The 15,783-nt window shown below is 42.0% G+C and overlaps 1 protein-coding gene across 1 annotated transcript in view; it reads right to left on the bottom strand.

Annotated features, from left to right (window-relative positions):
- SLC12A7 (solute carrier family 12 member 7) overlaps nt 1-10,779 on the bottom strand; it is a 141,800-nt gene extending 131,021 nt beyond the window's left edge. The window contains exon 1 of the mRNA XM_027868861.1: nt 10,539-10,779. Coding sequence (XP_027724662.1) covers nt 10,539-10,725 — 187 coding nt within the window. The 5' untranslated portion in view covers nt 10,726-10,779. The remainder of the gene's footprint in view (nt 1-10,538) is intronic.
- Nucleotides 10,780-15,783: the final 5,004 nt, after the last annotated feature.

Here is a 15,783-nt window from a genome sequence, read left to right as displayed (position 1 = left end):
TCAATTTCCTCACCTGTAAAAAGAGGGGACTAGATCATCTTCAAGGTCCCCTTGAACTATAGATTTTCCATTCACTGCCAATCCAAGGGTAAGCAGATTAAACAGTGGAAGATTCTGCAGCTAGAGTTTACAGGAAAGTGAGAGGAGCGCATCTTTATGCTGTGGAGCGGTACAACCATTCTGGAAACCAATTTGGAATTACACACAAGAAGTTAACATGCCTTTTAACGAAGCTTTACTATTCCTGGGCCCAAACTCAAAGAGAGAGGTAAAGATCTTTTATGTACAAATATATTTATAACAGTTCTTATAGTAACAAAAAAAAATGGAAACAAAGGGATACCCATCAAATTAGGGAACAGCTGAATAAATTGTGGTATATCTATTTAATGGAAGACTGTTGAGAAGTATGAAATGAACAAAAAAATGATTTCAAAGAGACAAAGAAATACTGGAATGTAGTAATGAAGAGTGAAGTGAGCAGAACCAAATCAATTTTTGCTATTACATCAATATTAGAAAAATGAAGGGCAGCTAGGTGGCACAGCTGATATAGCACCAGCCCTGGAGTCAGGACCACCTGAGTTCAAATCCGCCTCAGACACTTCAACACTAGCTGTGTGACCCTGGGCAAGTCACTTAACCCCACTGCCTAGCCAAAAAAAAAAAAAAATGAACAATTTTAAAAGACTTAAAAGAACTCTGATATGCTAAGTGATCAACTATGATCACAGTGGGTTGATGAGGGAGAACACTACAGACTTCTTGACAGAGGATGGATGAATATGCAGAATGATGAATTTCTTTTTGGATGTGACCAATGTGTGAATGTTTTGCTTGATTATGCTTATTTAATACAGGGATTCTGTATTTCTTCCCCACCCCACCCCTCAGTTTTTGGGGGGAGGTGAAGAGGGGGGAAAACGTTAGCAAATTTTAAAAAATATTTTAAATAATGGGGGGCAGCTAGGTGGTGCAGTGGATAGAGCACTGGCCCTGAAGTCAGGAAGACCTGAGTTCAAATCCCGCCTCAGACCAAACACTTGATACTTACTAGTTGTGTGTGTGACCTTGGGCAAGTCACTTAACCCCAATTACCTAAAAAATAATAATAATAATAATTTTAAAAAATATTTTAAATATTAAAAAAAATACCATCTCCTCAGCACAGGTAGGTTGCTTCCAAGTAAGAGCATGGGTGGCACCTAGGTGGCTCAGTGGATAGAGTTCTGGCCTTGGAGTCAGAAGGACCTGAGTCCAAATCCGACCTCAGACACTTGTCACTTACTAGCTGTGTGACCCTGGGCAAGTCACTTAACCCTGACTGCCTCACAAAAAAGCAAAAAAAAAAAGAAAGAAAGAAAGAAAGAGCATGCCCATCTGAGGCTAAATACAGGATCATTCTACAAAGCTAGCTGGTTTTGATGAGGTCATTATTTGAAATAGGCAAATATACCTTTTTAAAAGAATCCTAATGTAATAGAGTTGGCCTTTTGAGTCAAAAAAACATGGCTTCAAAAGTCCCACCTGCCACACACTGGCTGTCAGGCCCAGGGCAATTCATCTGTCAGTACCCCAAGCAACAACTCTCTAAGACATTAATAAATCTTCAAATAGCTGCTCATCTGCTCAAGTCTCTTCACCAACAGTTAACCTGTACCAATGAAATCACTGGTAGAGACCAAACAACAACAAAACCACATTCCAAGTGTTTTATCTCATTTACCGGGACAGCTCTCTCTAGAAAGGTAAGGAAATCTCAAAATATTATAAAATGAGGCACAAGTACACAAAGAGCACTTTAAAATTACTTTGGTGGGAGAAAAAGGGGGGGAAGGACAACACCCAAGCAGAAGGAAAGAGGCTTGAGATTCTGAAGCTAAGGAAAGCTAATACCCTTATGGAAATTTCCAGGCAGACAGGAGAAGGGGTGGGGAGGGTGAGGGACATGCAGAAAAGAAGGAACTAGCCCAGTTTAAATTAAACCACTTTGTTCCTACAGTAAGTCTGGAGATTCCAAATAAATCTAACAGGGCTTATAGCAGTAGCCTGGTTCTCTTAGGATGGGCAGAAAGGGCAGAACCACATCATGGAAAATCCTCCCAGATGCACAACAGTGAGTCACGTTCAACTTTGACTGAACTTGTGAATTTTTAATAACCTTCTAGGAGATTTTGGATCCCTGTGTCCCTTGAGCACAGGGACAGAGAAGTCAGTCCTACAACCAGCCACACTCAAGTTTCACAGGCTTGACAGGGAAGGATGAAAGATTATCATTCAAAACAGTCTCTAAAAGACGTTAACTTTAGATGGATTTGTTATGGAGACAGCAAAGAGTAGAGTGTGTGCTCGACAGAATGCCAGTAAACTTGGATTCTATCGGTGGAGAAAAAAAACAGAGCTGGGCACTGAGCATCTCCTGACAATGCAGTATTAACAGCTATCATTCCAGAAACAGAACATTTCCACAATTAATAAAAATACTGAAAGGTAGCATAACAGTGGATAGAAAGCAAGCCTCACCTGGGTTCAAGTCCCATTTCTGACACATCACTGTCTGACCCTGGACTATACCTTTGGTAGAGCCTGCCCACACTTAACTTCTCAGTGCTCCAGGCCAAATAAAAAGAGATCTCTGCAGGCTGCAGATTGACTTAGAAAACCACAAGTTAACATTATGTTGTATTATATTTTTATTTATTTTGTTAAATATTTCCCAATTACATTTTAGTTTGGTTCGGTCAGCACTCTGGAGTTTGACCCCTCTGTTCTAGGCAACCCTCTATGATTATAAATTGCAGAAAAAGTGCCAATCTAAATTGGGATAAGGGATTTCCTAGTCTGAGAATTCCTTATACCAATGAATAGGTCCAGTCTCTATCCCCAATAATATTAAAATTAAAAATTCCACTAAAGATACAAACAAAAGATACACTTGTGTTCTAGGAGAGGCAGGGTCATACGACGAGCAAAGATCGTCACTCAAAAGAGTCAGAGAGCCAGGTGGCTATGCAACCTTAAGCAAGACACAACCTCCTCCAACCTCAGTTTTCTCAACTGTAAACTGAGGATAATAATAGAAACTACTTCCCAGGGTCATTGTGAGGATCAAATGAGATAATATAATAAAGCACCTTGCAAACCTTCAAACAATGTATAAATGTGAGCTTTTATTATTTATCAGTAACCTCCTGGTTGATCATAATGCCATGCAGATTGCAAGCCCTTTCCATATTGGTAAAGGGCCTTCATGAATTCCTGTTATAGAATACGTGTTTGTATATAATGTATATGTACATATCTGTTCCCATACATATGTGTGTCTATTAAATACAGATATATCTATTAGATAACCTATCTATCTAAGTATAAAGATCTATAGCTATCGATGGGGAAAGGGAGGAGGAGGAGGGAAGACAGGAGAGAAGTCAGCACCTAGTAACAAGTCTCTCCTCTATACTTTCCTAGCCTGGTCCCCTGACAGATTTACTAGGCCAGGTTCACTGCTATACCCAGAGGTCAAGCCAAATCTTTCCATTTTGTTAGAGCCTGCCAGCACTTACATTCCCTACTGGTCCTGCCTTTCAAGACTCACAGTCAGCTCACAAGAGAAGGAGAAGTCTAGGGACTGCAAACTTAGGAGAAAGTTAAAGTTAGGAGGACACAGTTAGATGGAGCAGACCATATCACTAGAATGAGACAGTTTAGGATTTGACTATATATTGGTAAATATATAAATCAACTAAAGGTCAGCTAGGTAGCACAGTGAATAGAATGTCAGGCCTGGAGTCAGGAAGACCCAAGTTTAAATCTGGCTGCAGAGACTAGCTGTGCGACCCTGGACAAGTCACTTAACCCTGTCTACCTCAGTTTCCTCATATGTAAAAAATGAGCTAGAAGGAAATGGCAAACCTCTCCACTATCTTTGCCAAGAAAACCCCAAATGTCATGACATGAAGGGTTGAACACGAGTGAAAAAACAACACAACAATAATTAATTGAAGACTATTTGAGAATAAAGATTTTCTTAACAGAAACTCCTAGGGGCAGCTAGGTGGCAAAGTGGATAGAGCACTAGCCCTGGAATCAGGTGGAGCCGAGTTCAAATCCAGCCTCAGACCAAACACTTGATACTTAACTAGCTGTCTGACCCTAGGCAAGTCATTTAAATCCAACTGCCTTTAAAAAAAAAAAAAAAAAGAAGAAGCTCCCAAAGACAGCTAGATAGTGTACCAGATAGAGGGCCAAGACTGGAGTCAGGAAGACTCTGGACTTAACCTCAACCTCTTTTTGCCTAGGCTTCCTCATCTGTAAAATGGCTATAAGAACAGTACCTACCTCCAAGAGTGGTTGTGAAGATTAAATGAGATAATAATTGTGAAGCAGTTAGCACATGGTAAGTATGAAATAAACATTAGCTACTGAAGATGATGATAATCCTTATAAACAGAAATGTACCAAGTTGGGAATGCCCTGTATGTAGCAATGCACTGACACACGCCTTAACAAAGACAATTAATATTTTCCAAGTCCTCATCGAAAGTGAAAGGTTTATCAAATGGGGGGAAGAGGGAGAGGAGGTGAGGGAGAGAGAGAAGAGGAGGAAAAAAAAAAACAATCAAAAACTACAGTCTTTGTAGGCTGTGCCCCCATCAAGCTTGCTTTGGTTGTGATGTTATCTATCAGTTCTGGCAAGAATCCTTAGGTTATTAAAATGGAAGGACTGACTTCATAGAAAAGTACAGTACTTGAAAACAAACCTACTTTTACTGCCTTGAAATGGTTACACACTGGGTCACAAAGTCTGTTGGAAATGAACTAAATGAACTCTAATGTTCTTCCAGGACAAGTCAATGATTTTGTTAAGTCTGTCAGCCACGTGGATCTCAGGTAAGAAGATCTGTGTCCCTTCCGGAAGCCCAGCCTCACCTCAGCCCCTCCCACTCATACATTCAAAGTACTCTGGGAAGCCAGGGGCCCAAGGAGGCAGTATCTGCTCCTCTCTCTTTCCCTCACCAAAATAGCTTGGTGAGACTGATAACCTTTAAGGTAAGAGTTATTGGGCAGCTAGGCAGTACAGCGGATAGAGTGCCAGGAGTCAGAAAAACTCATCTTCCTGAGTTCAAATTCGGCCTCAGACACTTACTAGCTGGGTGACCCTGGGCAAGTTACTTAACCCTGTTTGCCTCACTTTCCTCATTTGTAAATGAGCTGGAGAAGGAAGTGGCAAACCATTCCAGTTTCTTTAACAAGGAAATTTCAAATGGGATCAGAGTTGGACAAGACTAAAACAAGCAAACAAGGCAGTTCTTAATACTGAATCCATAAACTTGTTTCTATATTTTGAGAACTGTATTTCAATATAATTGGTTCCCTTCTTAATTTTATGCATTTAGAAACATTTTTCTGAGATAGAGTACCAGCCCTGCAGTCAGAAGGCCCTGAGTTCAAATCTGACCTCAGACACTTGACACTTACTAGCTGTGTGACCCTGGCCAAGTCACTTAACCCCATTGCCCAGCAAAAAGGAAAAAAAAATTTTTTTCTGAGAAAGGGTCCATAGTGTCAGACTGTTAATATGGTCCATGAAAACAAAAAAGGTTAAAAACCCCTGCTTTAAGGAATCCCAGGAGTTATTTATTTCCCTTCAATGGCCCCTAGTAACAAGTCAAGACTCCAAGGAAGTTGCAGGTTAAAACATATTCCCCCACTCACTGTTCCCCCATTCCCAGTCCTGACCTGGTCTCTACTCACAATGACTGCCTGGCCCTGGGGACCCTAACCCACTCACACTTTGCCCAAAACATTGAGAGCATGCCGGCAGAGTATGAACCAAATGTCATCAGAGGATTCAATAAACAAGCTAAGGGTCTAGAGCTCTGTCTCTGCTTTATGCAAAGGCCACCAACAACATACAAAACACATTCAAAATACTAACCAACAAATGCTAAAATTCCCAGTTGCTACCAATCTTCCCATCAATGGCAACTCAGAAGTCAGACTCCCCTTTAACTATGAAGCATGGAAATTCTGAAAATAACAAGACTTTGGGGGGAAAAAAATCTCTTATAGACCTTCATTTCAGGACATCCAATCAATTCACACCACACTATCATTCACTCACTCCAAGATTTGTTTGTCCCCACTACACCAAATCAAAATACATCCAATCTCCACCAGTATCAACTTATTCAGATATTGAGCCACAGAAAAGTCCATGCTCTCAATTTGTTCCATAGCCAAACAATGATTGAGTTCATACTAAAAATGAACACTTAAAAAAATAAAAAAAAATACCACATATAAAAAGGTAGGCTGCAATTCTCCATCCTTTCCAACACAATGAAAAAAAATTGCATCAAGTCAAAGGTGTCAAATATTTTACCAGAACTTGGGATTCCCAAGGGCAAGGTCTGCAACTGCTCAGCTCAAGCAGTACAGAGCATTATTGTTTAAGCTAATAAATGTTCTAAAAAACACTAAGCCAAGGGAAAGAAAACCTGTTCATAGGATCACAGACTAAGGGCTTGAAAGAATCTTGATGTTGTATAGTAAAATTGCACAGGAGTAAATTCAATCGTTTAAAAATTCCTAATAAAGACTAAGGACCCAAAGAGACTGGAACCAAGAAAGAATTACAGTATTGACTAGAAAATGGAAAATAAAAAAGATACCAGTGATGAGTTATAATATATGAACTGGTGAAATGGAAATAAAGCACTGAATTTGGAGTCAGAAGATGTAGATTCAAACCTGGACTATTAACTACCTGTTAACGAGGTGTTGAATGAACCTTCTCAGAGCCTCAGTTTCCTTATCTTTGAATTGAGGAAGTAACACTAAGTGATTAAAGGTCTTTCTTCCTCAAGTTAAAAAAATAAAATAAAATAAAATAAAATAGGGGCAACTAGGTGGCGCAGTGGATAGAGCACTAGCCCTGAAGTCAGGAGAACCTGAGTTCAAATCTGACCTCAGACCAAACACTTGACACTAGCTGTGTGACCCTGGGCAAGTCACTTAACCCCCACTGCCTAAGGAGAAAAAAAAAAAAGACAGAACTGAGTAACTGCTTCCAGTTCTAAAGCCCTGCTCCTTCAAACTCTGAACTGTATAATTCATGAAAGCTCCTAAGGCAACTCTCCAACTCAAAGAAATTTTCTGATTTTCTAGAATTATTGAACAATAATGACAAATGAATCGCTTTTCCTCAATAAGTATACTGCAAAGGCATCATCCAGGATCCCAAGGGCTGTTAAACAGCCAGGACATAAAATCAAAATGTTTTTATCATGGCAAAATGCAATTCAAATCACAAAAACATTTATTTTGTCTAATTTATGCTAAAGGATACCAGAACAAAATAATATGCTCCCTAGCTGTCAAGAATTTAAAATGTAATAGGTGAGAAAGGGATAAATCTGATACAAGGTACACCAGAGTGAGATTAGACTTCTTTGCCCTTGAGGCATACTTTGAGAAATTTGCGCTGACAGAGATCACTTTCAGCTGGGGATGACAGGAAGGAGAGGAATCAGTGAAGGGTTTATAGAAGTGTCCTTGGAAGTGTGTTTTGAAGAAAGAAAGATTTCCAAAAGAGGTGGAAATGGGATGGGAGTACATTCCAAGCAAGAGATAGGCCATGTGAATGCATAGAGCCTAGAGAGGGCAGAAAGAGATTGGAAACCAGCAAGTATGACTATGGTGATTCTTAAATGCCCAACTCAAGAGTTTGCATGTTGTCCTATTAGTGATGGGGAGCCACTGAAGGTTTTTAGATCAGGGGAACTGTAGTCACATCTTTGCAACAGGAAGATTTGCTTGGGAGCAAAGAAAGATAGATTAGGAGGAGAGAAAATGGAAACTGGGAGTTCATTAATATTTCCCTGTACAATTTTAATGAATACATGAGTTGGGGGGGGAACAGTGTGGTAGTGTGAACAGAATGGGGTGCAATGAATGAAATATGGTAGAGGAAAAATCATCTGGACAGACATCCGATTGATACAGTGATAAAAATGGTCATGTGACCCACAGGCTTAATCCTAGATGACTAGGTAGGTACAGAATATTTGGGAGGGGATAAAGGAGAAGGGAAAGGGGAAGAAAAGAAGGAACTGAATTTGTTTTGGACATGCTGAATTTGAAGCACAGGCAGGATAAACCTGTGGATATGTCCAACAGGCAGTTGAAGATGCAGGACTGGAGCTTGGTGCTAGATATACATTTTCGAATTATCCAGAAAGGAGTGATAACCTGTCCCCTGACCAAGAATAATAACCAAATCGAAGAGTAAGATCAAGGGGATAGAAGGATACAGGATAGAAGAAGTAGAAGAACAAAGCCTTGGAATGATTCTTTTTCACATCAAATGATGGCAATGTCTCCAGACATAATTTATATGTGACTGGAAACCTTCTTGCTTATATAGACTACTGACATCTTGAGAACTGAAAGGAACCTTAGACTTTCTAAATTCAACCCTGTCTTTTTTGAGTTAATGATAATAAACATTTAAATAGTGCTTTACAGTTTTCTACGGAGCTTTACATGTATTATCTATCTCATTTTAGCCTCACAATTACACTGGGAAGTAGGTGCTATTTTTATCCCCAACTGACAGTTGAAGAAACTGAGGGAGAGAAAGGTTAAGTGATTTGTCCAGGAATAAACAGCTAATACAAGTCCAGCACTCTATCCACTTTATCCGAGAGGTTAAATGACTTGACCAAGGTTACACAGGTAGCATATAAATTTGAACTCAGGTCCTTTGACTAAATCCAGCATTTCTTCCTTGGACAAAATGAGGACCTGAAATACTTGAAGAAGAAAAAAAGTCCAGATTCCACAGCTGGAATCTCCTTACACTGGTCATTACAAAAATATGGAAGCTCCTCAGCAGAAAACAAAAACAAAACTTAAGTGTTTTGCAGAGTGGTCAAAGTATTCCTAGAAGAAACACAGACACAAAAGTAAATGGAAACTCATAACTTTTGGCTTCTATCAAGCTGTACATACACTGATGAAGAACTATGTAAATATTACATATATTCTGATAAATAATTAAAACTACCTACACCAAGTGACTCCATTATTTTCTCAAAAAATCTCATCAATACCCAGGTCCTGTCTACCTAGCCTTATTCTTGCACCTTGCTACATCTTCTTAAGTTATAAAACACAACCCTCTCTGAAGGTTCCTCCTGATCCTCTTCCGTCTATGAGAATGTTCTTTCCTACAGACGAGTCAACAAGGAGAAAAATGAAAGGGCTTTGACAAGAGGGATGCAGCATGGGAATGGAGAGATTAAAAAGAGAAAAGAAGGAAACCAAGGCTTTATCATAAGGGGAAAAACTCAACAATACTGGTAAGACACTGGATGTGTTGTCAAGTGACTTTGCTTTGTATCCCATCTCTGCCACTTAAAATTGGGTGACAAAGGACAAATAATTTGACCTCTCTTGGCCTCCTCGGTAGTGGACTAGCCCAACATTTAGGTCCCTTATATCTCTAAATCTTCTACCAGATCCCAAATCTCATAGGGCTGTGAAAACTATTAGGAAACTGCATGAGTTCCAATTCATCCTTCTTATTACCAGTTGGATAAATTTATTTTCTTCCCTGGGCATCATTTTCCCCATCTGTAAAAAGAGGTTGGACTACACGGCTTCTAAAGTCCCTTCCAGTTCCAGTTAGAAGATACACATAAGCGATGAGTTAACACTGTCCCAAACTGCACAAATTGTCTAAGTTGGAGAAGATCCAGCTGCAAAAGAGAGTTAGGTGAAAACCTAGCATGGAGAGGAGGGTGGTACTGGGGGGGGGGGGGGCACTGCAAGAAAACAGAACACAGATGCCAGGAGTCAAGGCCAAGACACTTCCTAGGAAGGGCAGGCAGCAGGGATGGGAATGCTCTCTCCGTTGCAAGGAAATCCCATCCTTCCTTTTTCCAGTAGATAGCAGTTCAGTCAAGGTCGCGTGATGTGGAAAATGAGAGAAGTCCAATGACTCTTCCCATCCCATTTTCCAAGCCCGCTGGCCATCATATCACCACTTACAGGATGACTTAACCCAAAGTACCAACCAAACGCACAAGAAGCGGCCACCTTCTCTTGTTCCTTGGGGCCCTTCCCGCACCCCCCGGCTCCTCACTGCGCTCCAGCTCGGGTACCCCAGGGGGCTCCTCCCCCCAGGCCCGATATTCCACGACCCCCAGGACAGCGGGACGGCTCGCCCGGCCCAACCCCCCCCCCACCCTCGGCCGCCAGAAACAAAGACCGAAATGACCCCAAGGCGGCCGAGCGGCGACAAAGAGCGCCGAGCCCCGGGGCGCGGACCCCGGCCCCGGCACGCCGGCGCGCGCCCTTCCGTCTTTGTCCCGGCTCAGGTACACCCTCGGTCTCCTCGAGTCTCCTCCCTCTGCACCGCCCCGTCCCGGGCCAGGAACTTGGAAATCAATTCAGCCCGCAGCCGGACCCAGGGCCGAGCGGGGGCTGCAGGGCTGCGGCGGGGACGCGGGGCGCCTCCTCCTCTCACTTACCCAGGCTCCCCAAGCTGCCTTCTCGCTTATCCTGGCCAGGCGCGGGCGACCCCTTCGGGGAGACCTCCGCGTCCGGAGGCGACAGCGGCTGCCGCTCCAGCTCCTCCCCCGCTGCCTCGGTATCCCCGGAGCCTTCCGCGGGGTCTCCCTGCGCTTCCACGGGCACCACGGTGAAGTTGGTGGGCATGGTGGCCCCCGGCGATGCCGCGCTTCCTCCTCCTCCTCCTCCTCTTGCTCCCGGCTCGGGGTGCGTGCCAGCGGCTCAGTCCCTGGAGTGCTGCCCGTGCGCCGCTGCCGCCGCCGCGCTCACAACCGCCTCCAGGGCCGGAGTAAGAGTGGGGCTCCCTTAGCTACGGGCTCTCACGTGAGGGCCATTTCCTTATTTGGGGGGATGGGCGGGGGCGGAGTGGTGCGGACAGCCCCCGCCGCCTCCTTCCCGCCAGCCCGCCCTCCAGTCTAGTCCCACATGACATCACCTGCCAGCAGCAAGTGGCTGCTGTCTAGTTTTTTCTAGCCTTCCCCTGCGGCAGGGCACCTCCCACTTTATTTATAAAGAGGAAAGTTTGTTGTGGGAGGACGCAGAGGGACTTGGAGGAGGAAGGGGGAAACTCCAGGGTACGTGGGGGAGGAAAGGCTTGGGAAAGGCACGTCCACGCAGGTGAATGTCCCGTCCCCCCTGTAAAGAAAGGTAGTCTTCTGGAACCTCGCCGCGGTCTTAACAATAACTTCTGCCGTCTTTTCATTTTGGGGGCTTGTTCTATCATTTAACAAGCAATCATTAAGGGCTCACCAGCTGCATTCTTAGCTTCAAGGCTCAGTAACAGTCCCACCTTTCTCTAAGGAGTCCTCAATCTTAGGGTCTTCCCTCCCTGTCAATATCTTGTTTGCACAAGGGAGTCAGCACGTGTCTTGCCCATCAGACAGGGAGCTCCGTGAGAGCAGGAATTATTTTTTGCCCGTCTCTGTATCCCCAGGCTGGCACATAGGAGGTGGCTAATAAATGCTGGAGAGGGAAATGGCAAGCCACTCCAGTATCTTTGCTAAGAAAACCCCAAATGGGATCACAAAGTGTCTGAAATGACTGAACAACAAAAATAAATGCTGTTTGATTAGGGGCTGAGTATCCGAAAGACAGAAAAAAAAGAAAAAAACACCAGTCCTTACTCTGACTTTGGGATTCAAGCAAAGTTGCAGCCATGGCTGGGGGAAGAAGGTAACATACTGGCTTTCTGTGAGCTATTCAAATAAATCATCCACTGTACTCTTAATAATTTTTGTGAAGGAAGGGGGTGAAGAACCCAAGAAGGGGAATCTAGGGGTAGAGAAGCAAAAGGATAATCACTTTATTAAATTGGATTATCTAGTCCACTGCTCATTTTACCAATCCTGCAAGGCTCACTTGCTCTACCCATCCATCCCAAATCCACGAAGTCTGAAAGCAGCTTTGCCGACATCAATACCTCTGTAATAAAGACTCGAGTTTTTGTTTTGCAAGAAGACAGGTTACCCATTTTAAAACCAAGTTTTGGGGACAGCTAAGTGGTTCAATGGATAGAGAGTATCAGTTCTGGAGTCAGGAGGACCGAAGGTCGAATCCGACCTCAGACATGTAACACTTAACTGTGTGACTCTGTGCAAGTCACTTAACTCCAATTGCCTCATCAAAAAAATATAGCAAAGTTTTGGTGTTTTCCATGATAGCCTGTTTGCCACCCTGTGTAAAAGAAATAAGACCAATTTTATCAATTACTTGATATTTTGCATATACTTGTATGTGTACGTGTTGTTGCCCCTAATAAAATGTAAACTCCTTGAGGGGAAAGGTCTGTTTGATTTTTGTTTTTGTAACCCCAGTATCCAGCACAGTTTGGGGAACAAAGTAGGCACTTAATAAATGCTTGTAGTCGGATTGATTGATAAACCCATAAAGAAAAATCTGATTGAGGACAGAGGTTGTTTTCTGAGCTATAATCAGAATGTCCAATGGTATGTAAGTTCCTTGAGGACAGAAAGGATTTGCATTTTTTACTGAGGCCTCCCTTTGAAAGGCTGCCCTGAGGAGTAGTACATAGGGTGCTGAACCTGGAATCAGAAAGACTGGGTTTCCAAACCTGCTTCAGACCCTTAACCATCTATGTGATCCTAGGCAAGTCACTGAACCTCTCTGTGCCCGATTCTTCCAGCTCTGTCATTCTATAATCTGTCATGCCTTCATAGTTATATAATAGGTACTTGTTGAAAAAAATATCTATTTTTTTCATCAACTCCACTCTCTTTCTCTAAGTTCTTCTTTTCTTGCATTGAACCAGCTCTTTTCAAATTCCATCTCCTGAGGAGGCCCAGGCTCCACTTATTTTCATGCTACCTCCTCACTCTTCTTCAGAAGAGGCATAGCGGCTATATAGGCATTCTTCCAACATGGACCTTTATACCACTTTTCTTCCTAATTCACTCAATTAGGAAGGCTCTCCCAAAACCCTGCCCACCTCAGAATCCTCTGAGCAGTGGGAGTAGTCTTGGCAGCCCAGATACTTGGCAGTAGCTGGAGCTCCCTACATCCCCAGACCGATCTGTGCCCAGCATCACTCGACCTTTCTGGTTAAGCTCCTAAAACCCTTTGTTGACTTTCCCCCAGAGTGCATACAAGGCTTTTTCTGCCCACCAGCCATCTAAATGGACCATACGATTTGGAATTTGAAGCAGCCAAAGCCTTTGTGCTACAAATAAGTCTTTCTGGTTCTGGTATGATTCCACTGTACTCAAATCTTTGCTTCATTTTATTTCCTTCCTTATAAGGCAGCTTTTTGAGGTCATCAGAGGGGTCTAGAAGCAGTTGCCCAGGTTTCTGGAGGATTTGTTCGTCTAGATGTGGGACTAGGGCAAAAGCAGCAGAGAAAAACAGTGAACAGGGCTTCTTAAAGCTGGATAATAGAGATGAAGGCTTTGTACAAGTGAGTATATGATTTTCTCATCATAATCAGAAACCTATACTTTACAATGCTTGTTTTTAGAAACACAGGATTAAAGGAGGCTTTTTACTGTTTACCCTGCCCTTTAGAGCTTCTAGAGGGTATCCCTTGGAGCCAGACTGTATTTGTTTATCTTTATCTGGGAAAGTCTTCTTTTCCCACATTTATGCATTCAGGAATTTAAAGCAAGAAAGGGGCAGTCAACTTCCTGGTATTTGGGGTAGATTCCCTCTCCTGCTACTTAAGCTAGCTCAGAGCTTTTCTCTGAGGAGGTTCAGCAAGTAAGAAGGATCTCTCACTGCTCTTTGTTGGATGAGAACTTCAGCCTCCAAATGTTGTAATTCTTCTTTAGCCATTTCAATCGTGTCTGACTCTACATGACCCCATTTGAGGTTTTCTTGGCAAAGATAATGGAGTGGTTTCTTGTTTAGTTGTTTTGAGTCATGTCCAACTCTTTGTGACCCCTAATGGGGTTTTCTTGGCAAAGATGCTGGAGTGATTTGCCATTTCCTTCTCCAGCTCATTTTACAAATGAGGAAACTGAGGCAAACGAGGTAAAGTGACTTGCTTAGGGTCACACAGCTAGTAAGTGCCTGAGATAATATTTGAACTCTTCTTGAAGTCTCCAGGCCCCAGCACTCTATTCATTACACCACCTCCCAGGTAGTCACTTCCAAATACCACTAGCCTATACTGAAAAAATGCTTTTCCACATTGTCACTTGGAAGCTCTAGAGGAGACCATACTTTATATTTGAACACTCTTTAGACAAAAGACAAAAGAAAAATTGATCTGGCATCCAATCAACCAGCATTTATTGAGTAACTCTTCTATGCCCCACACCTTTAGAAGAAACATCATTATCACGGGGTATGCACTAAGCATGGGAGACCAGATGATCCAGCACACCTTAGGACAAGAATTGCCATCTGCCCTTCCCCTTTTTATTGAAATGACCACAAATGCCACATTTAATCACCCATAAACTTTGTTTCTCCCCTAGGGGGAGGGTAAAAGCCAAAGGTAAATCATGCCTCAGGGTGTGCCAAGAAACTGAGGCACACCCAGCCATAGTCTATGCAGAACTATGATCATCAAAGTAATAACAATTACTCATATTTCTAAGGTACTTTAAGTGCTTTTCTCACAGCACTGTGAAATAAAGAGTATTATTGTTTCCCTTGGACAGAAGAGGAAACTGAGGCCCAGAGGAAAAAAAACGAGCCTCAGTTTCCTTATTTGTAATGTGGAGATAATAACACTTGCAGGTTACTGTGGGTAAAGAGTTTTGTAAACCATAAAATACTATAGAAATTAGAATTGTTATTATCATCATCAGAGGTCTTTAAGGAAATTGTTTTAAAGATTAGGAAAGAATGCTTATATAATTAGTATAGCAAATTTTATAAATGATGTTAATAAAATCTAATTTTCTTATAGAAACAATATTATAATAGCGGACTATGTTACTAACTAAAGACCTGATGCCCAGCTTTTTATAGAAATGATCACAAATACTATATCTCATTAATCATAAATGTTATATCTGGGTACTCTATATTAAAGAGCTTTCTAAAGTTTACAGAAATCAATTAAACAAGAAAATAATCAATCATAGAGATTTAATTTATATAAGTCCTCCAAAGAGCCAAAACCTGAACAGAATTTTCTAATTCTCAGGTTACTGCTCTTCACATGTTGGACTGCCCCTATAAAAAGATGAGATCAAGACAGGAATTCACCAAAATCCACATAATGAACTTTGTGATCCCTTCAGTATACTCTGTTGGATTGTACTTCAAGTGTAGGATTATAGAATGTCAGAGCAAAATCCAGCTTCCCTCTGCTGTCTATCTGCTTGAGGCCTGCTCCTTCTCCCTGTGATCTAGAAAATAAATTAAATTTGTGTAATTGGTCACTGTATTAGCTACTATTTAATTGCTTTATATCTGCTTTAGAAGGTATTGTATACAGAGGAAAAAACTCATGCCCACAGGGATAAATTGACTTACCCAAGGTCACATAAAAGATAAATTTAACAGATAGGACTTATCTCTCCCTGCCACTGTTGACTGTCAACTTTTCTACAATTCTCCTTAATGGTTATAAACCACTTTACTTACAAATAGTTTATCAAGTCTTTATTTGGCATGCCCTGAATTTATATACTCTGCTAACACTGTACACTTTATTTGGAGACAACAATAAAGCTCATTCTCACACTGCTACTGGGTAAGATGAAACTTTTTTCCTCATATCATCATGCAAACTATCAT

Source organism: Vombatus ursinus, unplaced genomic scaffold (genome assembly GCF_900497805.2).
Source record: "Vombatus ursinus unplaced genomic scaffold, bare-nosed wombat genome assembly UNPS02014791.1, whole genome shotgun sequence".
Taxonomy (NCBI): Eukaryota; Metazoa; Chordata; class Mammalia; order Diprotodontia; family Vombatidae; genus Vombatus; species Vombatus ursinus.
This window is presented reverse-complemented; position numbering and strand designations above follow the sequence as displayed.